At 44.9% G+C, this 26,639-nt stretch overlaps 2 protein-coding genes across 8 annotated transcripts in view; one reads left to right on the top strand and one right to left on the bottom strand.

Annotated features, from left to right (window-relative positions):
- Positions 1-26,639, bottom strand: part of Tg (thyroglobulin) — a 179,968-nt gene that overhangs the window by 31,432 nt on the left and 121,897 nt on the right. The gene's annotated exons all lie outside the window — the stretch shown is intronic.
- Sla (src-like adaptor) overlaps positions 1-26,639 on the top strand; it is a 51,011-nt gene that overhangs the window by 12,540 nt on the left and 11,832 nt on the right. Inside the window, exons 2-4 of one of the 6 annotated variants that reach the window (NM_009192.3) lie at positions 6,493-6,761; positions 17,762-17,859; positions 25,510-25,609. In NM_009192.3, the coding sequence (NP_033218.1) occupies positions 17,799-17,859; positions 25,510-25,609 (161 nt within the window). In that variant the 5' untranslated portion in view covers positions 6,493-6,761; positions 17,762-17,798. Of the gene's footprint in view, positions 1-6,492; positions 6,762-6,980; positions 7,628-11,299; positions 15,382-15,441; positions 17,860-25,509; positions 25,610-26,639 lie in introns of those variants that run through there. The other 5 variants (XM_011245530.3, XM_030248433.1, NM_001029841.4 and 2 more) reach the window with 5 other exon arrangements.

Genomic DNA, 26,639 nt, shown 5'->3' with positions numbered 1-26,639 from the left:
TATGTACTATTGATATTCCTATTGATGCTCAAACTATAATTTTAAAATGGTAGACTATTCTCTAGTCCAGTGATTCTTAACCTATATGTTGTGATACATTGAGAGCCGAATGATGCTTTCATAGGGCTTGCCTAAGACCAAGACTAAGTCTGTGCTAAGGCTAAGGACTGATATTTACATTATGATTCATAACAGTAACAAGATTACAGTTATGAGATATCAACAAAAATAATTTTATGGTTGGGGGCCACCACAGCATGAGGAACTGTGTAAAATGGTCACAAGTGTTAGGTTGAGAACCGCTGCTCTAGACTAACAGATCAGCATTAGAGTTTCATCTCAGCCAAGGCATTTTCCACAGCCTCCCCTTGCTGGTGCAATTAGTCATGGATCAGTGCATGCTGAGCTGACCCTGACTGATAGTTTTACACCTAACCAGCTGGTTCTGACTGCGTGTCAGTGACTTAAGTAACATCAAAGTCAACTTCAAGCTTGCTTTTCTTCTGACAATAAAATCTTATCATGAGGAAGTGGAGCATCCAGCCATGAGGAGGCATCCTGGGAGAGCATGAGGTGGGGTTTCAGTGAGTGTGATAACAATCTTGCTATGGATCTTAGCCTCATGTTGCACTGTCTGAAATACCCAGAGGTGGCTCGCCAGTTACTTTGGCATGGTTACTCACACGATGAGGGTGCTGGGGCAGAATGGTGCCAAGGTCTTCCTCGGACAGTGTCAGGAAGTTGAGCACAGTGGCCTTATCACCAGCCAGGCAGCCAGCTGTTTCTAGATTCCCAGTATAGGTCTTTGTTGCTGCTGTGAGTTCCTCTATTAGAGGGCTAATTCCGGCAACTTCTGCACAAAGATGCCCCAGGGAATCCAAATCAGCAGAACATGATTAAGGCCTTAAGGTGTTTAGAGATCTTAGGGGAAGGGGCCTTCTTTTCTCTCTGTTTGAAACTCATTCCCTCAGTCTTCTCAGCTCCCTCCTCCCTATGAACATCTACTTGTTCTACACAGACATTGCATCACACTGACTGCTTGTTGTCCCCGCCTCTTGGAACTGATGGTGTCTGCAAGTTAGGATTGCAGAGCTGAAGACTGGTCTCATTAGACACTCTTAAAAAATGCTGTCTGTGAGCCGGGCGTGGTGGCTCACGCCTTTGGTCCCAGCACTTGGGGGCAGAGGCAGGTGGATTTCTGAGTTCGAGGCCAGCCTGGTCTACAAAGTGAGTTCCAGGACAGCCAGAGCTATACAGAGAAACCCTGTCTCAAAAAAAAAAAAAAAAAAAAAAAAAAAAAAAAAAAAGCTGTCTGTGAGGCGCAAAACTCCACAGCATTCCCTTACCATGAATGCCCTACTCATGGGAAGACATTGTAAGAGATTCTTATGATTTCAAAACATTTTCAGACTCCTGCTTAGAAACAATCCAGTTTCTCTTTGGTATCTGTCAGTAATCATCTCCCAAATGGGATACCCACAGATAGTCCACTGAAGCTCCACATGAAGGTTCTAGAGTATGTGTCTATAGATATTATTTAAGAAATGTCACTCTTTCAGTTTCTGTAAGTTATAGGTACATATTTGCTGTGTTATTTATGGAAACAGTTTATGACTATGAATAATACCCTGAGAATAACTTTTTTTTTCTGTAAGTACATGATCAAGAGTTAGGAAGTGACTAGTCAAACAATAAAGAGACACTGGGTAAAAGATGGAAGCCAGGAGGATACCTTCATCCAGGGGTTCTGCTCTATTGATAGAAGGAGGCATGCCAGCAAACCATTTGACCTTAGGTATAGATTACTATGGCAACTGTTGATCTGCAGACAGACACCACCACCATGCCTACCATCCTTCATCCTTACTGATGCCACATGGCATGATCAACAACACCCTGGTGAGTATCCATGAAGTGCCCAGGACAATAGGGATAGTATCAGAAGGAGGGGATGCAGGATTATTTATTAGCCCGTTTAGGTAGATTTGAGAGGGACAGAGAATGAGTCAAAGAGCTAAGATGACTGTCAGTGGCCAGTAATGCCATCACTATCAACTCCAGACAAGACAAGAAATGTAGTCATCCTACAAAAACAGGAATTGAGAAAGAGGTGTGAAGCAAACATCTCATGAGACCCTCAGATGTCTAGCTGTATCAAATTCTGCAACTTTTAAGGATCTCCTACTCAGTCTTGGTCACCAAAGTCTTGCTAGATGCGTTTTCTGGGGTCCCTGTGCACCAGGGCCCCCACCACGTTGTCTTGTCCTGCTTTTCTCTTGTCCCTTCATCCATTCAAGGTTAGCTCAAGAGGGTAGATCAAGTGGCAGCCCTGTCTCCCCATATCTCTGCCATTTGCTACCCCACAGAGGCTCCATCACAACTATTTCAACAGGAAAGACAATGGCGATCAAGCTAACATATCTGGAAGATAGTAAATTACTCATATGGAGCTGAGAACCACCCAGGCTCTGGAGGCACATTAGTGGGATTAATTGAGCAAGGACTGAATAGGATTCTAGTGAGTCTTGGTACTTCTGCAAACCTCCTGAGCAGAAGGGGTCATGGGGAAGAGCTTCTACTTTTTTCTTTTGTTGAGGAACTACAGTCCCAGGAGTCTTCTTGCAAAGACAGTGCTTGATGACACACGCCGGTTTAGAAACGGTTTGCAGTGGGTAAACTCAGATCTTCCCACAGGCTACTTCTCTAACTCTAAGCCAATCCCAAAGCAGAACTAGCACTTCTTGAGGAATGGAACTGTCTACTCGTCTCTACATGGGAAAGACAGGCTAAGAGGAAATAAATACAAATGCTCTTATTCCCCAGGCACAGTCTCTTTCTTCATTCATTCAGTGGATACTTGTGGGTCACCTCTTCAGGGTAGGTTCAGTGGCTCTATGTTAGACTCACCACCTCCTGTGCCATTTATCAGATCCACTATGGTTTTACCAAGGGTTTACAGAAATGGAGGGTTTGATGGTTTTACAGTACACTAGGAAATGCATGTATATTTCCCCATGAGTCCTCACAAGCAAGAAGTATTATATTATGCTCTGTGAGAGACTTGGAAATCTGTACAAGGCCATATAGCCCTGCCTTTAGCTATCTGGCCTCCGTCTCTTGACTTTGACTCCTGTGTTGCAAATACAGCTCCCAAGAGTGTCAAAGAGGGAGTTTTCACTTCTGGTTAGGGGAGCTCTGAGATCTACAGAGAATAGGTGAGCTCTGGTTATACATCTGCAGGAGACAGGATGTCCTCACAGGTAGGAAAAGCATCTAAGTGCATTAGAGCTGCCTAACCAAGTACACTAGTACCTGATTCTTTTCACTCAAGGGATGCTACCTGGTTCTTAAGCTTGGATTTCTCATCATCTATTTTTTTCCAACATTTATATAGAAAGAAGGAAAATAAACCCTGAACTTCCCAGACTTGGGACCTACTGATAGCCTCACATATCTGCCATGAAACACCAAATTGCTTTACAGCATATCTCTCGCTGAGCTTAAAGCCTCCAGGAGAACTAAATTCAAAGAAATGAGCTGTGAATTGTTTCAGTTAGGGGGTTGCCAGTTCCAGCTGGGGATTGTGGCAGCTGACCCATGATAGGGGATCTTGTCCCCTTAGCAACGGTAGAAACCACAGTGCCCTACTTCACTGAGTGATCCTTGGCTCACTTGTGGCTAACAGCTTGCTGTCTCCCTGTGGCAGTTTATCTGTGTAACTGATAGCTAATTAATTTGCAAAGCCCTCTAGAAATCTGACACAGATGGCTTGAGTGTCTTTGTGGACCTAAATTGTGACCTTTTGAGAGGTAGTTGTCATTTGTTAATACAGTTCAGCCTGGCTGACCACAAACTTATCTTGAGGCTTCCTGGAAGGCCAACATCTATCTTTAGCTTTTGTGCTGACTCCAGGCATTAAGGACCTTAAAGGAATCTACACCGTATAGATGAAATCTAGCCCTATCCTGCTAAACCTCAGTGCACTGTAGCGTTGGAGCCCAGGAGTCTTCTGGGTTGTTCTCCAGCTCCCTACCTACTTACATCTACTTTTAGTCTATAGATTTTTATCAGGTGCCCCTGTCTTCTTTACTAGATTATAAACATCTCAAGGACAAAGATGAGTAGAACTATCTATGCCATCTTGCTGTCCACTCTGAATGGACATAAAAGTTTGCAGTCCCACCTAGTGCTTAGCATCAGGGAGTGACCCATTTTGTGCTAGATCTGGGCAATTGGAAAGAACATTTTACCGGGTGTCCCTTGTGAACAGGGCCTCATGTTGGTGGTACATAGTGCTGAGCACAAACAGTGCCCAGTGCATATCGAGTGCTACAAGGGACTGGTGAATGAGTGAATGAATCTCAAAACACATGCCTGAATCTATGATAGTGTTCTCAATCTCGGTGGACTAGGGGAAGATGGTGGATACACTTCTGAAGTACAGGGTGGAAGATGGACCACAGAAGGGTATTCAGAGCACTGCCAGAGCAGAAAAGAGACCTTTGAGGCAAATTAACATGGTGTTCCTCTGTAGGACCTCTGCCCTCTCACAGGCTTTGACCCTGTGGAGTCTGAGTTCAGGACTGGGATTCTAGTCATTATTTGTCTCCCTCTGCCATTGATGTTCCTCGGACTTCCATGGTCACAACAGTAGTTTCTTCTATGTGAACCTCTTACTCTGGCTTGTTGTGAAGCTATCTGACCCCTAAAGTAACAACTCAATGATCCCCACGTATACCTTGTCCCCAACCACCACTGCCTGTGGACCTCTGCCCTAGAGTTCACTGTGTCTCCTTTAGAGCAGCACCACAAATGTGGGCTGCCCTCTAGGTCCACCCACTGGCTCTGGTAAGCAAGGCTCAGGCAGGGCAGGACTGTCTCTGGCTTAACATCCTGGCTGAATCCCAGTGACTGGATGGGCAGCCATGTTAAGGGAAGGAATGCCAGTGAGAGAAATGAATTCATTCAAGCAGGAGGGGTTCTGCAAAAGGTGCTAAAAAAAGTTGTCCCCCCACTCATGTCTCTCTGAATGTCCCTTCCTCCAAAGCTCTGTCACTCCTCAGTGCATGTGGGGGAAAGCCCCACTTCAGCTGATTCCACTTGCTTGCTCTTCCTCACTGAGGCAACTTCTACAAAGTTCTTACACCATCTGCCTGTAACTTCCCAGCATGCTCTGCACAGAGCTGGCTTTTTACAAGCCAGCTGAATCTGTCTACTACATAGCAAGTACTAAATTTAGCTTCTGCCCCACTGTTTGTAATTCATGTTTGCAAAGGACACCCAGCAAGGTTTCTAAATGACTGTTTTGAGTTTCTGCATTGGACTTGTTGGGTGGGGTCCTTGAGACATAGGCCCCAGACTCTGTTCTGGCTCTGTTCGGACTAAGTGTGGACTGTGGGGAAATCACTGAACTCTCTGAGGGGTTTTCAACTTTGGAAATGGGAATGACAGAGAGCAGTTTGTAGGCACTACTGCCTGCCATTTTTCTCGTTAGAAATAGGCTTCTCTCTCACCCAGCAGCATGCTCGTAGCTTTCCCTGCTACAGACAGACACATTATGAAATGATATTTACTGCATATATAACAGTAAATTACATGAAGTCACTTGGTATTCTAATTTCAAGCCAAGGGAAAATTTGAAAGAGAGCAATGTGTGCACATCCAGTCATCTGAGTCCTCATGGAAGTTGCCTAACCCCATCCTCTCTCCCCCTTCCTCTTGAGTATATTTGTTTTAGTGAACTGTTTTAGAATGATACACTCCTACGTAAATGTCAGCACAAATGTTCCCTGGGAACTAGAGACTTCTTCCACATGGCTGTCTATCATCATTGTGTTGTAGGACACTGATCTCCTTGTGACAATCATCTGTGTCCAGTGTGGGCCTGGGTGTCTCATCCATTTGACAGATTAGAATATGGAGGCCTTCAGTTAAAATGACTTCTTCAGGGCAACCTGGTTGCTTCTAGTTCTTTCTTCTTAAATCAGCCCCCCCCCCACCCATCCCCACCCCCAAGGATCACGCCTTGCTCTAGCCTGCCATCACTCCCTTTTGTCTGTCTGGTAAGCTTTCTTCTAGCAGTACCTCAGTGGAGGCAGGTTTTGTGCTCAGGAACTCTCCTGTGAAGCTCTGTTCTGCATAGGAGTAGCTATCCCCTGGTTTTGGTCCCTGGAAACTGAAACTGGCCTGTAGCAGAGCACAGTTTCAGGGACTCCTCTGGGTTCCTTCTGTAGTGACACAAGAGAGCTGCAAAAATGAAGGAACTCTGGCAAAGAAAAGCTGCAGTGAGCTATCCTCAGCCTCCTTGGGACCAGTAAGCTCTGGGGACACAAACGGGCAAATTGTCAGTTTCATCTGCCTTTTAATTAGAAAAAGAGAGGGAAAAAGAGTGTGTTTCTATAAGCTCTGGCCATTTGCCATCAAGCTGGCTATATTCTCAAGTGCTTTGTAAAGGAATTAATATGTCCCTTTTCTTCCCCATCGTCCTTGTAGAGAGAAGTCTGCATTGCACGGTTAGAGAAAACAGGAACCTGCCCTCCTACCAGCCTTTGCCTTCCTTGTTTCAGCAGAGGAAGTGTGAGGCCCTTTAGCAACTACAACTCTGCAGCCTGCTTGATAACATGGGCTTTGCCTGCGCTCCCTCCGGAGCCTGTGTGACCCACTCAGCCTGGAGCAGCAGCAGCTGATGGAGAGCTGGTGACCCTGTACCCATTGACTCTCTACTGCCAACTCCCAGGAGAGGCCATGGTCTGCGTCTAAAGGTATTTAGAGAACTGTGGCTGGGACAGGGACAGGAGAGACTTTAGGAGCCCTCTGGAGGTACAGCTGTTAGGACTGGGCTTTGGGGAGCTAGAAAAGGACCCCTGAAATTGAGCAGGGAAAAGTTCTGGTGAAGAACTGCCTCAGCACAGTGAATGCTCAGAGGATCTGAGGAGCTGCCTATAAAGGACAAGGTGCTGTGCTAGGTGGGTGGGCAGCCTGTTTTCCTGCCAGGGGAAGTCTGACTCAAGAAACAGCTAGGATGTGACAGCTATGTCACCTTGAGCAAGTAATTAAAACCACTGTAGACCTCTGTGTTTTCATCTATGGAATAGAAACAGTGCTGCCTAGATGACACAGAGGCTGGTAAGATTAACTGAAGTAATATATGCACACGCCCAGTGTAGACCCAGAAACACAGGAGGTACCCAGTGAGGGCTGTCAGCCAGCCATATGTCTAAAGGTGCAGAGGGCCTTGGGTGACATTAGCAGGGCCATTTGGAGGCTGGTATCTAGAATCTTCCTGGGCAAGGGATACAGTTAACTGTCAATTATCTAAGCCTGAAGTAGGCTGCTGGGAGAAGGAAGGCTAAAGAGAAGACCAACATGGACTGCATATAAATTCTGAAATGATGAAATATTATAAATGAAAGAAATGTTGGAAATTCAAAACTTCATAAGAAATGTGCCACGGTTCCTGTTAAGTGGGCACCTGCTGCATATTGAGAGAAACTGGCATCAGAACAATCTGGGCTGAACCTTCAGAGTGGCCCACCTGGGGACTCTGAATTGGATCTGAACAGATACCTGCTGTGACTGCATTAAACATACTACTAAGTGACTTTCAGTCAATCTTGAGAACATCACTGTAAGTCTACAAGTTGTTCTTTGCTTTTGACTAGTAGAAAGGGAGGCTCAGAAAGTTTAACTGACTTATTTGAGTCATCTAGCTGGTTGGGAGATATGAGCAGCTTGGAGCTCTAAGGGCCTTCACAGGGAAAGAAAGAGTCTTGGTGAGTACAAAGGACGACGGACAAAGGTCTTGTTGCCTTTTAAGGGTTGCTAGAAGATGCTGAGTTGCAAGACTATTCAACTGAGCTGTGTGGCAGTGGGAGGAATGGGAGTTCTGGCAACTTCTGATAGAATATATTTTCCAGTTACTGGATGTTATTCATGATACTTAGCATACTCTAGAAGTGTAGTGATAATTTGTGGAACAGACACACTGAAATCTACTTGGATAGCCCCCTTTTAAACAGATCTAGGATTGGAGTACCTAGGAAAAAAATTCAGGTTTGCCATCAAAGGACTGTGCTACTCTGGGCAAACTCCTTTGCCTCTCTGAAAGTCTGCTTATTTTTTCCTTTATCAGAAGAAGCTTAAGTTCTGTGATATTTGTAAGAAGTGCACATTATATGCAACATGTAGCTAAGTGGCTGTTTTAATACCATTCCTAGCCAGGCAAAGCCTGCCTAATTACACACACATTCTCAGCAGAAAATTTCTAGCAGTGTTAAATATGGTGAGGTAAAACTACAAGGTCAAGACATGGAACTCCCTCTTTTTTTTTTTCTGAAGACAAATTTCTGCTGTTGCTCCAGTGGACAGAAGGAAGCCTCAACAATGGGTATCTATCTCAACAAGTGGAACGTGTTCCTAACAGAGAGAAACCTCTCTGTCTCTCTGGGCTGGGGAAAGGATGACAGAATGTCCTTAAATTCATAGGTTACTTATTTCAGATTACCTTTATCTATCTTCTGCACTCATAGAGATGGCAGAATGGTAATGTTTTGTTTCCTGTTAAGTAGAAAGTTATTTACTGCAGTCCTCCCATGAATTTGGATTGGAAAGTCTCATTAAGAGTCTTCAGCAAATCAGACCAAACCATCTGCTAGTCACCTGAGGGGTAGGCATATGAGTACTTCTTGTTATAAGTCTCTGTCTGTCCATCTACCCATCATCTACCAATCCACCCACTGACCAACCCATCTTTCCATCCACCCATCCATCTATGCATTCACCCATCTTCCTTCCTTCCTTCCTTCCTTCCTTCCTTCCTTCCTTCCTCCCTCCCTCCCTCCCTTCCACCCATCCCTCTACCCATCCATTCATTCACCCACTCATATGTCAACCCACCTACCCTATCATCCAGCCAGCCAGCCACCCATCCTTCCATCTATATATACATCTGTTCCCTCAGTACACACATACTACAGTCATACCATGTGGCTGACTTCCTTCCTCTCTCACCTCAAACTTCTGAGAAGGAATTAAGTACATCATGTCCCAACCACTTCTTCCCATCCCAGAGCCACTCAGGAAGGAGCATTTCTGACCACAGTAACTACAGCTACAGTTATATATGGGGCTTCAAGGGCACAGTGTCTTACTTCTCTTGCTAGCCTTGGGGAGTCTCAATTCTCTAAGCAGCAGACAGCCTAGAGCCATGCTAGAGGACTGGATATATGTGCTGGGCAGATGGTGGAATCTCAGAGAATCTCAAAGGAAAGTGGAAATTGTACTCTGGTTGGGGTTCCCCTACCCTAAAAGCAGATATCTCTCACACCAGACCAAGAATTTTACATTTTTAGCAGAATTTACATCTTCATTCATCATACCTAATTATTTTGCATGTATTAGGCACCAGACACATGAAGGATCATACTTTTCTTTTTAGTTGAGAACTTGTATCTATCCTCCTTGTATCTATTGCCCTGGGGTGGTATTGCTTCATGCCATAAAACTGCCATTTCCTAATGCTCAAGGGTATCAGAGTGGCAGCTAGCTCTGGAGGCATAGGTATGGGTTTACCACCTGGTCCAATTTCTGAGCAGCCCATTAGTACAAGATAAGTTAAGCAATTTCTCTGGTCTCAGTTTCCTGAAAAATGGCAAAGGTCTGAGTAAAACATCACATGGATTTGTGGCGGTCAAGAGAGATGATATTTTGAATAAAGAGACATCAGAAGTCCCCAGCCTATGTTCATTCTTGCCCACTACCACTCTTGCTGTGGGTTAGGCCTCTGAAACTCAGAAGCATCCGCCTCAGCCTGTGATAAGCACAGGGTGCCCTCCATCTGCTCTGCCTACTTTTATGAAGCAGCAGATGGCCTCTCAAGGAGGGATAGTGTCTTGCCCATCACCCACTCTAGCTGGCCACTGAGGGTGCTAAAGATGTAATGTGTGGAAAGTAAAATTTAGGGGAAACTGGTCTAATTCGTCTTTATGACAGGATTGCAGTCACCCTTTAAATGATTTCACATCAGAGTCTACAATACTCTGAGTCCAAGAAGCAGATCTCTGGTTAGGCACTGGGCAGTGCAAATTGGCTTTCAGTGGTTAGACCCAGCAGACCTCTGTACCTTCTGCAGGGTATCTCAAGCAAACCAAGCTTACAAAGCACCGGCATGCTCCTTTTCTGGGATCAACATGACTGACAGAGTTAGAGTCAAGAGTGAGAAAAGTATGCCCTAAAAGTTGGCCCCTCCCCTGACTTACGTCCCTCATTTGTCAGGTGAACTCCATGGGCATTGAATAAATCAGGGTATTTTAAGCACAATGGAGGCCTTCCATACAGTGGGCCTACAGCCATGCTAGAGGGCTGGATATATGTGCTGGGCAGATGAAGTGGTGGAGCTCAGTGTCTCCTTTCCTTTGAAAACTAAGGAGTGTGTCTGCAGGCAGGAGGGCTTCCAAATAGACTGATTGGAGGTAGATTTGTTGATTCATTGGTGGGAATGTAAAACTGTCCAGCTGATATGCAAATCAATATGGAGCATTCTCAAAAAAAAAAAAAATAAAAAAGTAGAACTACACCATACCTGAGTGTGGGCCTAAGGACTCCAAGTCAGCAAACAGCATGGATATCTGCATATACATCTTTACTGCAGGAGTATACACAATAGTCAAGACAAGGAATGAGCCTAGATATTCATCAAGAGAACAGTGAAGAACATGTCATGTACATCCATCCATTCACGCAGTCTATAGTTTTATTCAGCTATGAATAAATGATGAATGAAATTATGCTATTTTTGGAAAATAGAACTTGAGATTAGTATATTAGCAAAATAAGACAGACTCAAAAAGACAAGTATTACGATATTTCCCTTATGTGGAACCTAGATCTCTCCCTCTCCCTCTCCCTCTCCCTCTCCCTCTCCCTCTCCCTCTCCCTCTCCCTCTCCCTCTCCCTCCCTCTCCCTCTCCCTCTCCCTCTCCCTCTCCCTCTCCCTCTCCCTCTCCCTCTCCCTCTCCCTCTCCCTCTCCCTCTCCCTCTCCCTCTCCCTCTGTGTGTGTGTGTGTATGTGTGTGTGTGTGTGTGTGTGTGTGTGTGTGTGTGTGTGTGTGTGTGTGTATCTCCCTCTCCCTGTCACACACATATATATGTAGGCCCACACATGGATGTATATATGTATACCCATACATATTTGCATGCCATGAATGTAGAGCTGTAGAGGGCACAGAAATTGGAGAAAGGAAAGGAAAAGACATTGGAAAGGAAAATGAGAAGGTTACAGAAGTAAATATGGTCAAAGTACGTAATATACTTCAATGGATGCAGTATGAACCAATCACACTGTATAAGAAATAAATGATAATGAATTTTTTGTCATTTTTATAGGCTGCTGGTTTCAGCTGCTCAGAGCTAGCTGGTACTGCTGGGAGGTTCACTGAGTTTACACATCCAAGGATATCATGGCATGGCATTTTATATCACAGAAGTTGTCAAACATTTCAAACTAGAGAATTTTTCAGCACTAATTGCTAAAGATGGCCAGGCCACTGCAAGGGGCTCTGGCTGGCTGGCACCCATAGCTTTTGCTTTATCAGCTTATGATCTCCTTGCAGAATATGTTCTGGGGCTGAGAGAGGAAGAAACAATGCAGAAATCACTCAGAAATGGGACAGTCATCACCCAACACTCAGCCAACAGCTTAGAGTCATTGTCCAGTGTGAGGCAGTGCCCAGTGCAGACCCTTAACTGTGATGGTTACCCTGGACTCTTGTGGGAGAGCATCTGTCTGAGTCCTACTTGACGTGAGATCCTAACCAGGATGAGTCACAAGGAAGGGGTCATCATCTGTGCATATTACATTGAGCAGTACTCAGATTTCTATCTTGATGGTGAGTTTGTGAGTAATGTTGGTGAGTCACGTGTATGAATGAAAAGCCAAGGGAACTTTTGCTGGGAAATGTGATGTAGTGAAGAAATCACAGCCTTGCTAGTGTTGGGGTTCAGATTTCTGTGCACATGTTAGCATCTCCCTGAATGTCTCTCTCAGGCTCCTTCTCCTGTAATTGGACCTACATTTCACAAAGCTCCCATGTGAGATGGGAAGTCAAAAGCAACTTGCTTTGATCTTCTTTGTATACTAAACTCTTGGGAAAACTTCCTTTAAAATAATATGTCCAAAACAATAGGTTTGAACCATATTGGACTAGGCATGTTCAATACTTCACACATAAAGCACTGTGTAAAGCAATGCCCATAATCATGCTCAAAAACTATACTACAGTCAAGAAGAAAGGGTTATATTTTAAGTAAGCTTTAACTACTTTCATAGCTGTCTGTGGCCTCCTGCAGCCCATGAGATATGGGTTGACATGTACGGAAGGACCCCAAGTCATTCTCCCAACAGTTATTTTATACTCTGGCTGTGAGTTAGGCACACAGTGGCTGGATCCCAAGGTACCACCACGGCTGTATAGGTTTTAACCTTACTTGGTTCCCTAGGAGACAAATGTATTGGCCCAGCCCTCTCTCTGTGTGCAGGAAACAGAAATGGACAGCATGACTGAGAAGTGGACAAGGAATGAGAGGTCACAAGGCAGGCTGCCTTGGTAGTCTTGCTACACTCATTCGGGGATAGATCCCTGACAATTGAGGCCAGGATATGGTGGGGTGCCCCAGAAAATGCTGCCAGGTTCTCAGAGGAGCCTGGCACTAAGCCCCAGTGACAGCTCTTATTTTCCCTGAGGCAAATTGTCAAACCACCAGGCATCACTGAACAAGTGTCAGACAGAGCAGTCATGCCTTGGGGGTGGAGGTGGGGTAGATGAGGTAATGTGGCCCAGAAAGGGCAAGTGATTTGCCCAGCTAGCACAGTGAGTTAATCACTCTGTCACACCAAAAGGCCTGCCATTGGCGCATTTTTGGCTACCAATTATCAAACAATTCCTCCTTTACTTGTGCATAGCAATTTATTTCCTAAACAACTTTGTGGAACATACTTTTAAATCTGGAAAAAAGAATAGAATGTGGAGGCCCAGAAGAGGAGAAAGAAGTGGCCTGAGGACAAATAGCCAGCAAATGGGGACCTGAATAAGTGGTACCCTGCTCTGCAGACCCTCCTGTCAGGCTCTCGGAGTCTGGATCAGCTTTGACACACAAAACAAATTCATGCACATAAGGCAAGTGTGGAGACTCCAGAGATGTATATAACAGAAACTTATACATCTGCCTATGCTATCACTCACACGCAGAGAGCGCTCTTGGAAACTCTTGAGAAAGTTTCACATGCCATGTTGATATACTCAGTGTATACATAGGCTGGTTTCTTTTTAATGAAGTTGATCACTGTGATAAATGCCCATAATCCCAGTACTCCACAGGCTCAGACAAAGGATCAAATGTTCTAAGCCAGCTTGGGCTATGTTGCAAGACCACATATACTATTAGGATGGCCACCATTTTCTGTTTTGTTCTGACCTATGGTGCTGCAGTTCTGAGTGCTGGCAAGTCTGGAATTATTTTCATATCTCCCCCCCACCCCCAACCTGAGGTAACATTAAGCCTTCACTGATCGGTCTTCTGTCCTTTCTCCTTCACACAGTGGGTTTCCAGGCCTAGGTTTCTTGTCATGGTTGTGCTGTATCCAACAGGCCCCCTGGACTTCATGTCTCCTGTATGAATACATGGTTCCCTCAGTGTTTATGATTTGGCTGTATGACTGAGGAATTCCTTTGCTGTTGTTTTCTCAGACTGAGAAGAAGAATAGGAGGCTAGAAAGAGTGTGGGCTTTGGAGCCAGTAGACCTGCTTTGGCCTCTGCATTACCTCTGCCTAGTCTTGAAGCCTCAGAGCATGTGGCTAGCTTAGACGATGTGAGCAGTCAGGCATAGTTATTACAGTACTTATCCCTGTGCAGAACAGAGCAAAACTAATCTGCTTGGTGGCTGTTTCATGTGTCATTGTTGTGGTTAGAGGTGACATATTGAGTGGACACTGAGGCTCCTGACTAGTGGCCTCTGGCTCCCAAACCTTAGAAGATGGCCACAGGAGTGAATTTATAGCTGTCATGTTGTAGAAGAGATAGTGTACTCCACAGGGAACGTCGGGTTCTTAGTTTTACATTTATGCCTGCTGTATCCAAGGCTCCTCCTTGTGTGACTTCCAGGGTGTACCCCCACCTTGCTCCTGGTTAAAGTTCTTGATGTTCTTTCTCTTGATGTTTTGAAAAGGATACAGATGACCTCTCTATCCACAGACAGACGTGGGTGGTAAGTGTGCCATGTAGGAAACACACATAGTTCTATTGTGCTATACCATCAGAGTAGAAGGCTTGGGAGCTGTCAGATCCCTTGCACTGATGGAGAACCACAGTAGAAGGGGCTGAAGCTAAGCAGGCAAAAGACCTGCAGAGAAGGACTGCTAGATACATAGATACTTTCCCTATGGCAGCTACACCAAAGACCTGGGATATGTTTCCCTCTAAATCACTCAAACAGTGGGTAGACATGCACTGTCCAATGCCATCGAGAGGACAGCATAGACACAGCAGAGGGCATGCTGTCTGAAGTCAAGAAAGATAGAGTTTCTACACGGGAACCCAAGGAAGTTGGGTCAGCTCCTCTTAGGAGAAAAAAAAGGAAGTGTCTTCTCTCAGAGATGCTGCCGAGAAGGTAGCCTGGCATATGCCACCTACCTTCTCTCCTTTCCAAAGAATATAAGGACAGAATTTGTACTCGTTCCAGTGGGATTTTGTAAAAATGATGATGGCTCTTTTCTCTTATTAATAATCTTCCAAAAAGCCACGGAGTCTTGATTGTTAGAATGAAGTGGGTGACAAGGCTCTCTCTCTGGAGATAGTTACTCTCCTATTCATCTCAGTTTTCAGAAGTGGAAACTGAGGCTAAAGGGCACACAGAAAATAGCTTTCATGTCAAGACTAGAGGGAGGTGACTAGCCACTGCAGTCCTTCCACCTGGACCTGGAGGACGAAGCATTCCACAGAGAAAGTAGGGAGGAGAGGCAGAGATGGGCAGAGCCAGTGTTAATTAACTCAGCTCTGTTCTGCCCTTTTCTTATTGTTCCTAGAAGCAATTAGTCTCTTGCACCTCTCTCCACCTCTAGCTACTATAGAAAACTGTCACGGATTAAATCAAATTGTTCGGTTATTTCCTCGGGGAGGCCCCAGCTCTCCTCCTTCTGGGTCTTGTCACTCTTCTCAAATAAAAGCTTGCCAGTGGTGACTTAACTCCTTCCTGGAGGCTCTGTGATGTGGTGCAATGCTATGGAGCTGTGGAGGTGACACGAAGCTGGTGGTGGTTCAAGGGGGATCTTCAGCCCTTTTGCCAGGAGAAGGCAGGAGAGGATAACACGTCAGAAACGGGGAAGTGAGGTAAGAGCTAGGCCCTAGGCCTGGGGTCAGGCCTCTTACCTTGTGCTCCTCAGCTCATGATTTTGGGTTTGTCTCTGTGTGCACTGTAGTTTTCCTATGTGAAAAAATGCACATTTCCAACTTTCCTTCCTTCCTCTTTTCCTTCATCCCTTTCTCCTCTTCTCCTTTCTCCCTCCATCTCTCTCTCCCTCCCTTCTTCACTGTTTCCCTCTCTCTCTGAATTTTAGGAAAACAGTTCCTTAAACGACTCACAAACACTTGAGCAGAACTGAGAGGGAATTGGGAAAAGTATGAATGCCAGGCACATGTACCGACTCTGGTTGGTATGTCCTGCCTTTCTCAAGCCCTTGGCTCAGGGTCAGGTGTGGGTTAGGTGTGTCCTCGGCTGGCAGGGGAGAGGTTACTTCATTACCCATTTTGTATTTAAAAACTTTTTTTTTTTTTTAGAGTAAAGCCATACACTCACTATCCATGTAAACATTGAGAACTTTTTTTCCCCCAAAGAGAAAAAAAAAACTTTATGACATTGTAAAATCTTAGAAATTTCACTGTTTTCACTTTGTTATGTGGCATATACATTCTTTTCCAAGTGGGGGAAATATAGGTGCAACAAAATCACATATATCCCTTATTTCAATTAGCAAGTAAAATAGAAGTAAATAATCATAGATGTAAATGTACAAATATATATAAATACAAACTGTTAGGTCCATTTTTGTTTTGGGGATATATGGTCTCAAGGCTGACTCCTTGCCATTGGATGCCATCATTCTCTTTTCTTCATAATAGATGAGGAATTCCAACTCCTGTTTCCCCTTCTTGAAAATTAGGATGTAGAGCAGAGCCCCTCTACCTCCTTTTAGAGGCCTTGCTCTCAGAGCAGGGTTCTTTTCAGAATGTGTGCACGTAGGACTTGAGATATTGATCTTAACAGTGGCACAAAAGCCATATGTACTCAGTAGAGGTTGTCCTCTGAATTTTAAATTCTGATTTTCCCCAGTCTCATATCTGTGTTCAGCCTTTTCTCTTAATGATGCACACCAGGCTAGAGCCAAGGTTCCCGTAATCTGCCTGGTCACAAGGAGAAATACCTCATATTGTACTGGATGCTGTGTTGCTGAACTTTTATGGTCTGGGTTTGGTCTAAAATACAATTTTGACTTATGATATTCTCAGCATATGAGGGGCATTTGAGGAGCTAGCTCCATGGCTACAGACTGGCTTTACACACAGAGTATAGAAATGTGATCTGAAGCGAGAGTCGCAGACTCATGTGATCTTGTACACTCAGCACAGGTAGAATGTTTCTGTTTGGAGTATGTGCTTCCGGTCAGCCTAGAGATTGGCCAGTTTCTTCAACTTGTTCCTGGAAATGGGAAAACCTCTATCCATATTTATGGCCATGTTCTCTGTGCTTCCGTTATCCTGGAAGACACAGCGTCTGTAAGACTTTCTTTTCAAAGCACTTGTCCAAAGTCCCTGGATTTGAATGTTTGTCATGATAATGTCCAGCCAGCCTATGCTCTGTGTTTTACCTGCTTTAACTCAGCTTTGTGGCAACTACCCAAAAGCAGTCCAATGAGCTTCCCTTAGCAGGCAAGAAGACATCGAGAGCTTGTCAGGGGATATCAGTTCATGAGGGAGAGCTAGCATAGTAGTCTCTGTGTGGCTCTTGGAGGGGCAGCCCACCATGAAGCAAATGAGATAGCCTCTCCTTTACCTGTATGTGTCATGGGACCAGTCATTTCCTATTTTGGCTTTGTTTTCTTAAGGGGTTTGCAATCATCAGGGCTAGAGTAGAGGTGAATGTGTTTGTCAGCCTGGAAAGCATAGTTCAACCAAGCCAAGGGTTCAGCCATGAAGCTGGCTTTGCAAGCCTTTAACATGGGTGTGAAAATTCGGACAAGAAAGAATCAAGCCAAAATGTCCTATCATGGCCTGCTCCCTGTCCCTACCCCTTCAGACCACTATGCCCTTTACCTTCTAAATGTGGTCTGTCCTGAATTCCTGGGCCATGAGATCTATTGACTGGAGTCTGTGAGCACAGCTTCTTTGGGGCTACCTAAGATACTACTCAACTTCTCCAGCACCCCCTTCTCTGCTCAGCAATAGTGTTGGAGGAATGGAAACTTTTGCCACCAACAGCATTTGCTAGCAACTTCCTTCTCTGTGGTTTTTGTCTGTCATCCCCTTGATAAAAGAATTTGAGCTGTGCCTCTGTCACCAACACTCATGAACTGCATCTTAACATAAAAAACAGCCCCCTTTTAAGAAGCAGGCTGCTTGAGAAATGATGCACCATGTGCTCTGAACTAGGTCACTCTCCACTCAGGGAGCTCTGGGTGTGCTTCACTCTGCATGTGTGTCTCTCGTACTGCAGGCTTCGAGTACCTTCCACAGCTCAAGGAGAGAAAGAGATGGGGAATAGCATGAAATCCACATCTCCACCTTCGGAGAGGCCGTTATCCAGCAGTGAGGGTAAGTCTGACTTCTCTAGAGAGATATTTAACTCAGTCCTGTAATAGCCCACTGTGGGTGGTGGCTCTTGTTAAAACTGGGCAGTGGGTACCTGTGTGACATTGTATCATTCCCTCACTTTGTGCTTCAAATAGTTAAGAATGAACATTTGGAAGGGTTAGATACTTGGCGGTGTGAAAGTGTTGTCATCTTTAGAGGGAACTCTGAGACTGGTAGGCTCCTTTGACAGAGTACATACAGGTTTTGAGCCACTGTAAAGTTTAAAATCTCAAATCCTGTGTGCATGTGTTCTTGAAAGAGCCATGAACTGAGAGCAAGGCCTCTGAGAGGAGGCAGAGGGAGTTCAGCGCTCCTCAGCTCATGACTTCCGGTTTGTCTATCTGTATACACTGTAGTTTTCCTACATGAAAAGCATAGGCTTCCAACTTTCCTCCCTTCCTCCCTTTCTCTCTCCTCCTTTCTCCCTCCACCTCTCCCTCCCTCCCTCCCTTCCTCTCTCTCTGAATTTTAGGAATACAGTCTGGGGCAGAAGGGCCTTTATGCTTGAGCAAGTCTAATGAAAACAAACCTCAAAAGACTTGCCCATTTGCTTTTACTTTTAAAATGCTAATTGACATAAAGTAAAATTTTTTCTTTTTCCACTATGTGGGCAAGAGGCTGCATCTGAGAAGGAGGTTCAGGGGTCTCCCTCTGACTGCTGGTTTAGAAAAATTTCTCCGGCCTGTACCAGGGTATACTCCAGATAGTCGCACAATTGTCCCACCCTGAAAAGCTTCCTCTGTTGTCAGGTCTGATTCTACTTCATCTTTCTTCACATACCTATTTGAATGAGGGAGAAGTTGCCAGGTCACTGCTACTCTAATTGACTCGAATCAGGCATTGCCTGAATTGCTGAGGCTTCCTCTGATAGCCTGGGTGACAAAAAGCTCAGGGCAGGAGGTTCTGCCCTATGAATCTCAAGACAAAAGAATTCTCTTGGCCTTTAAGAGCTCCTTCTTCAGCATGCCAGGACAGTGAATGCCTGGGCATGTATGTTCTTCATCAGGGTGATTCCTAGGAACTAATGTCATAAAGAAGTAGTCAATCTGTTGGGAATAGTGTACATTTCAGAGGAAAAAGACCCCCAAGTGGTGTCCTTTAGAAGCTGTGTGACCTTGGGGAAGTACCCCCAGTCTTCTATGGCTTTCCTAAGGGACTTAACCTTGATCTTGTGCCACCACAGTAGAGCAAAGAGCAGTGACCTGGTTGTAGGGTGGGAACACTTTGAGATCCACTTGAGGTCTGCTAACCTCAGTAGATTGTATCTATATAACCATCCCTCAAGTGTGAGCTTCCCTCAAGTGTGAACATCCCTCAAGTATGAATGCAGTGGAACTGGCAACCCCAGGAACTTTCTCACAGAATTGCAAATAGTGAATTTTCCAGTCCACACAAACTTCAGACACCTCCTCAGGGAGGGCCACATGCATACAGCACAGAATTAATTAAAAACCGGGGGCCTCCCAGGATGTTGGGGAAACACATTTCCACCCAATAAAGACAACCTAGTTACTCTGCTGTAATAGTCCCCTCCCCCACTCCTGCCGATTGGTTTCTTCCATCTGCATTACTGTGACCTACAGTGACACCTCATGTCTGAATTGACCATGCAAACCAGCTGTGCTCAGAACCCATGCCACTGTGCCCAGGTACAAATCAAATCACACCCAGTCAACATGCCCTTGCAGAGTTGATACCCGTGAAAAACAGGACTGAGCAAGGTAAGGAGAGGAAGGAAACAAGTAAATCTGAAGGCCCAGCAGAACTGTGATGGCGGGTGGAAGGTGGATATCAGCGAGCTGTGTTTCCAACCAGGCCCTGGAAGGTCTTACGCCCCTAAAGCTAGCAGATCCCAGGCCAGTGCTAGTTGTGCTTTCATATCTAAGACAATCACGAGCTGACTAGCCAGGTCATCATGGTGTCTCCTCAGTTCTCATTTTTATGACAGTGATAATTGTAGTGTGGCTTGGTGCCTGAGGTGTGCCACACATGGCTCTAAGAGCTTTATGCATATGATGTGAGCCATTGGATATACATATGCATATCACATAAGAATAGCATCTCACGTGAAAATTCCTTCAAAGCAGCTCCTAATTTTTATAATAGTCCAACCACATTATCACTATCACACTCTTCAATTTGCAGTCGAGGAAACTGAGGGCATGTCATAGGCCATGCCTAATGTCCTCCAGCTCATCAGGGATGTGAGAGGAGAAACAAGCAGATTAACTGAGTGTAGTGGTCAGAGTCCTCCCCTGTCTTTAAAAAACAAAAACAAAAACAAAAGAACTCCATCATAATCCCAGGGTAGACTGTGCTCAGAGAGAGGATATGCCAGGAGTAAGGAATTATGCCCAGTTAACAGATTCAATGACACAAAAACTCTTGGGCCATTGCAAGAACTTATAAATGAAGTACCAGTCAGATCTTAGCTTAGGTCCTCATTTCTATATCACTAACCCATTCCTGGAGCATGGGGTGGCTTTAAGTGGAAGGATATTTGACTTCTGAGTCATTTTACCCTTAAAGAATATAAAATACAAGTAGGTAACCTATCAAATCCATACCTGTAGATGGTAGGACCCACAGACCTGGCTTCCATGCATCAGCAGAACTTCGTAGGCCTTCCTCCAAGCCAGCCTGCAGCTCCATCTGGTTGGCTATGTTCATATGTGCTGCTTTGCTTACTGATAAACTTACTGAAAGTCAGGCCTAAAGGTGACCTTTCAGAGGCAATGTGTTTGGATATGAGTCAAAACAGGATGAAAGCAGAAGTTGAAATAATGCAGCCATTTAGCCCTGCACCCACTAGCCACAGGTGTTGCCTGCATGAGCTCTGAATGCTCACTTGGATCTATCTGGTCTTTATCTGTGGGGGATGGATTGTTGATTGAGGAGAGCCTAGACCCAAGGTGCAAAAAGAGCTAAATGAAGTGACCATAGGCCTGTAGTCTCATGCTGTTCTGTGGACATGCCATCAACTCTCCAGCTTTGCTCATTCTATCCCCCAAGTAAGAATGGGTGACCCACAGGGCTGGGGAGAATATGAGAAAGAAGGGATGGGTACAGTTTCTACTACAGACACCAATGGGGCTACTGAGCAGGTGCTAACTTTAGAAATGAAGTGGCTGTGGCATGCTAAAGAAAAAACAGGCCACAAAGGCCTGCTCTTCGAGCTAGGTAACATGTGGCCAGTAACCTCTGTCTGGGTTCCTGTCCTTACATGATACATTTGTATATTCACTTCTCCATCCCTACTCATTCCCCAGGTATCAGCAAATATTTGGATTTTCCTTTTCTCCTCTTACCAAGTGGAGTTTGTATTTAGATGGGCCAAAGGTAGTAAGAAAGCCTCACATTGCCTCTCCTTTGTGTCAGTAACACTGAGATGGTCCAGCTGGAGCTGGTCTTGATTGGGAAAGAGTGTGCTTATCCTCTGTGGGAATGTTCCTTTGAGTCATGAAGTCCACATAATCCACCACAAGGCAGATTTTGATATATTCTGTTTTAATATGTGAATGAGCCAAGCTCTAGTTAGTTAAAAGAAGCCTTGCTTCAAATCACAGATCTCTAAAGTGGTGGTGTGTGGGTCAGCCCAGCTGATTTCAAATGCTCTGAGTTCCTCATGGCCAGCACAGATGTACTCTGTGACTCTCATTACTGACCATGGCCCTCCTTCCTTAGCCTCTTTCCTGCCTCGTTCATTATATGGCAGTATCTAAATGTTTAGATTTCTGAAAAAGGAATGAAATTCTACTTTGTATACAAGGTAAAGTCCTAATGGGTTTGTACCATCCTCTCATTTTGCTTCCACATTACATGCTACATGTATAAGTCTGCCTAAACAGGTAGCTTAAACGTTTGTCAAAATGTCTGCCATACAGTTTGTCAAAAAGTTTAGTCTCTTTTTAAATAAATAAAAAAACCACACATGCAATTTTTTATAAACCCATGGCTCTGAGAAGGCTTGAAGATGTCTCTGAGAAGAAAACCTGTAATCCCACCTCAGATATTTATTTCCCTGTAGAGATCAGAGTTCAGGGAAGACAGTGGGGCCCTAAAGCCAAATTTGCTCACTATGGCCACACTGATGTTCCCTGGAGGTTTAAGCCAGGCTCTGTGTCTTCTATTGGTTTGTCCTTTGGTGATAAGGAGAAGGAACACATTTAATGTTCCTGAAACCCTTTGGCAGAAAACCAAGTACAAGGCTGTCCCGGCGAGAGTTCACTGTCATAACTGTGAAAACATGGCTGTTAAAAAAGCTCCATGAGAATCTGCCTCTGCAACTGTGAATCTGTAGCCCCCAGAATCCCTCTGTTTTTTTCCCCTGGAATGCCTGCATGCACAATGGACTTTTGTGTTTTCTTTATTTCTGTTTCCTTTTGTTCTTACACTATAAACGGTGGCTTTGTAATGTTTCACAGTTTTAATCTGGAGTGTACAATGTGACCACATCAAGCCACGAACACCATGGTGAGCACAGGCTCTAATTAAAGGGTCTATTCTTGTCATAGATATTGTATTTTAGGAGTCATTTTAACAGTTTTTCATATGGGGATACACCAATCAGTTTTTCTCTGCCTGGAATTCTCTGGGGACAGCACAGAGAACCCTAACATAGAGTCAGCTCCATTTTGTTTCCCACACATATGCCTAGAGTGTCTGGCAAGCTCCAGGCTGTGCCCAGGGCTGCCTGACACTGAATACCCCCCGTGCTCAGTTTTCTAGGGGCTCACAGCCAGGTAAGGGCATCCTCTGACAGTCATATGGATGTGCCAGGGCAACTTTCAGACACTGCTTCAAAGGAAAACTTCAAGTAAAGGCTAGCAAAGCACAGAGTCTCTTCCAGAGGCTGGAGTTGCTGAGGGTAGCAGAGGTGAGGAGAGATCCAGTGTGACTAGGCAGAGGGACAGCTCATGCTGAGGCTCCTAGGTCTGGGAAAGACCTGTCGCTCTCAGCTGAGGGAGCTGAGGGAGTAAGCGGCTGTTTCCTAGTTGGGTAGGTACATCAGGCCAGGAACCATGTGTTTCTGTATCAGGAGCATCCCCTGCCCATCATGGTTACAGAATAGGAAGTTCTTAGTTTGGGTGGGCATGAAAGGCGGCATACCCTCAGGCACCCAGACTCTTGAATGGCAGCCCCAGCAGCTGGGTAGACTTTCAGGGAAGATTTATCTTGGGCTCCTTGATGGCCTGGCCTTCCCTGTTGACCTGTACCTCACTCTGCATTGGTACTTTTACTTATGGTAACCTCCAAGATTGCTTAAGGTTCCTGCCCCAGAGGCTGGCTCTACCCTTATCAGAACTCAGAACTTCTTTCTTCAAACCTAATCCAACTTGAGTGCTGCTTCTCATTTGTGGGGTTGTATCTGGGCCACAAAGAGAAGAGCCTCTTTTTGAAAAGTTTTGTTAGGGCAGTGTTAGAATCATTCAGTCACTGGCTCAGGCCAGCAGTCTTACAGAGCTAACCTCTCTGTTCTGACCCAGCTGTTTCTTGGGAACCTGTATTCCTTTCCAATGACTCATTAGAACACTTACTTTTGGTTTCCTCTTGTAAACATTTACATCGTTTATTGCTCATGACTCAGTTTCCCAAAATGAACAACACATTTGCGTGTGCTATTCCATGGTGATAACTGATTTCTGCTTCATTCACCAATCAGCACTTAGCTGACTCCTGATCTCTCTCAGCTCAGACTGCACAAAAGATTTAAAAGTTGGCCTGTAGGACTTTTAGACTGTGAGAAGTCAGAGCTGGAGTTATCAGTACAGGTCACTACACCACAGAAAGTGGCTTGCTAGGGAGCCAGCCTGCACAGCTAAGTACCAGGGTTCTACTGAACTTTCTGAAGCCAAGGCATACGCAATGGCTCTTATGATCATAGGACCTAGAATGTAGCCTTCGGTAAAGGAGGAAGAGGTAGGCTTACTCATTGCTGCTGGGCTCAGGGTTGGGCCCCAATGAGGAGTCACTAAATGAGTAAGTATAAGATGTAATCCAGAAGAAAGGGTTCTGATGCCCAGCCAACCGGTACAGTAGTAACTATCTTTGCTGCTTTGTAAGTGTGCTGTTTCCCTCAAACGTACCCTAATACTAATCTGCATCAACACATATGGGTTATGGAAAATCACTAAGAATGGGAGCAAATGTTGCTAGGCATTAGGAAGGAGATTTGCATCTTATCATTGCATCTCTTTAGCCAACTGGACTCACATGAACCGAAGAGCACACTTCCCAGTGCAAATGTCGTTAAAATCTCATACATACATACATACATACATACATACATGAGCTCATATTAAGGGGAGGCAGAATGTAGGTCATGTAGAGTGTCAGATGTCAACCTAAAGGATTTAAATTTTAACATACCTACAACAGAAAGTACTCACATTTTATGCACAGTCTCAACCCCACTAAAACCCCTACTGATTAGAGGTATGACGCAGTGCTCATCCACTCCAAGGAAGAAGGGTGTGTGTGTGTGTGTGTGTGTGTGTGTGTGTGTGTTTGTTGTTGTTGTTTTGTATTTTTAAACACAGAGCCTGAGGATCCCTGGAGGATCCTCACAATTGATTAGCCTGACACTTTCCTCCAAGTACCACAGATGTGGGACACACAGGGCCTAAAGAGGGCACCTGAAGAAATAGTACTAAGAATTTTTAAAATTATAATTATATATGTGTATGGTGTGTTTTGATCAGATTCACTTTTTTACTCTTCATGTTGGATACCTTCTTTACAACTAGTCTCTCTCCTTATCTGTTTCTCTCTCTCTCTCTCTCTCTCTCTCTCTCTCTCTCTTTCTCTCTCTCTCTCTCTCTCCCTCCCTCCCTCCCTCCATCTATCTGACTATTGTTGCTCTCCTAGTTTAACTGAAATTGCTTGTCTGTGCATGGATGGGAAGGAATATTCACACAACTCCTCACTGCCCACACCATTAACTCATTAACTGTCAGTAGCACTTCAAGGAGTAGTAGTGCCCTGTAAATCCCTCTAAGAAGGAGTCTTTTCATAGCCTTCTGGGGTAAGGTTCTTTTATCTGTCATCCCATTTTTAAGATGCTGAGGCCTGTAGACACAGGGCAGACCCTGAAATAAAGCCAGATGAAGTGACCCTAGTTTTTAGATCTCGCGACCCCCCTCCTTTTTTTTCAGATGGGAACACTGGGATCAAGGTAGGGCTGTGATAGAAGCAAGATCTGTGGCCACAAGACCTGCCTGAAGGCTATCTTCTTGGGGAAGAGGCCTGGGACACTGGGCGACTGGGAGTAGAGTTTCACAGACACAAGCTAGGAGGCTCCAGAGCAGTGCTTCTCAACTTTCCTAAAGCTGCAACCCTTTAATACAGTTCCTCATGCTATGGGGACTAGCATCCACAAAACTACTTTGTTGTTTTTTCTTAACTGTAATTTTGATACTGTAATGAATCATAATGTAAATATCTGACATGCAAGATATCTGATATGTGACTCACCAAGGGGTCAAGACCCACACGTGAGAACCACTGTTTCAGAGGCACCCCCTCCCCTCCCCTCCCCCACAGCTTTGTCTCTCTTTATTCCCAATTGCCTCCTGTACCTGGTCAGTGAAAACCCTCCTCTTTGCTTCCTAGGACTTGAAAGTGACTTCCTGGCTGTGCTGACTGACTACCCATCTCCTGACATTAGCCCCCCAATATTCCGGAGAGGAGAGAAACTGCGTGTAATTTCTGAGTGAGTGAGCCTCTCAAAACAAGTATGATCCCCTAAACATGACTAACCCATCAGAGTTCCAGATCTAGTCAGTTGTCCAGTTCTACACAGGTGCTGGTCCTACTGTGAGGTGAGAAATTTAGTCCCTGCTGTGGCCTGCCCTCCCAGGACCTTACAGCCTCCAGTGGCACCCTTTGAATATATGGGGTGATGTTATTCACTAGGGCATGCTGGGAGGAGAAGCAGAATCCAAGAGCATTGTATATGATAACAGCAGTGCCTGTGTTCCTGCCATTGTCTTTAAGTATAGGTTTAAACTGCCTATAACACACGCTAAGGGCTCTGTGTACTTCAATTAAGAGTCTAATTGATCTAGACAAGCAAATGGATGTTTGGTTATACTTGAGGGAATAAACGAGTACAGGAAGTTTTTGTTTTTGAAACTCTTCAATCATGCATATCAGCTGAGGAAATGAACTGTTGGTCCCCCAGGGGTGGCACTGTCAGCATGTGAACAGGTTCCCCTGTGAACACGTAACTTGTGGTGAGGGATGTCTGCCGGGTATATATAGGCTTTAAAAGCTAAATTTTGTGGCTGGGAAAATAGTTCTATTGGTAAAATGCTTGCTGAGTTAGCATGAGGACCTGAGGTTAACCCTTGGAACGCCCCCTCCAAAAGTTGGACATGATAGCATATACACCTATAATCTCAGTGTTGAGAAGAAAAAATAAGCCTTACTGCTGGCCAGCCAGTCTAGCCTGCTTAACAACTTCCAAGCTAGTGAGAGGTGCTATCACTAAAACAAAGATGGGGCCAGCTACATGGCTCAGCACGTAAAGGTGCTAGGTGCACAAGCCTGGTGACCTAAGTTTGATCCTCCAGACCCATGTAAAGATGAAAGGAGAGGAATAACTACATAGAGTTGTCCTTTTATTTCTCTATGCATATTATGGTAAGCATTTGCCCCATCCTGAACATCATTCACATGCAGAAATGTACACACACACACACACACACACACACACACACACACACACACAGATGAATACA

This window comes from Mus musculus, chromosome 15, assembly GCF_000001635.26.
Source record: "Mus musculus strain C57BL/6J chromosome 15, GRCm38.p6 C57BL/6J".
In the NCBI taxonomy this organism is placed as follows: Eukaryota; Metazoa; Chordata; class Mammalia; order Rodentia; family Muridae; genus Mus; species Mus musculus.
The sequence above is the reverse complement of the archived record's forward strand: the minus strand, read 5'-3'. Positions and strand labels throughout refer to the sequence as shown.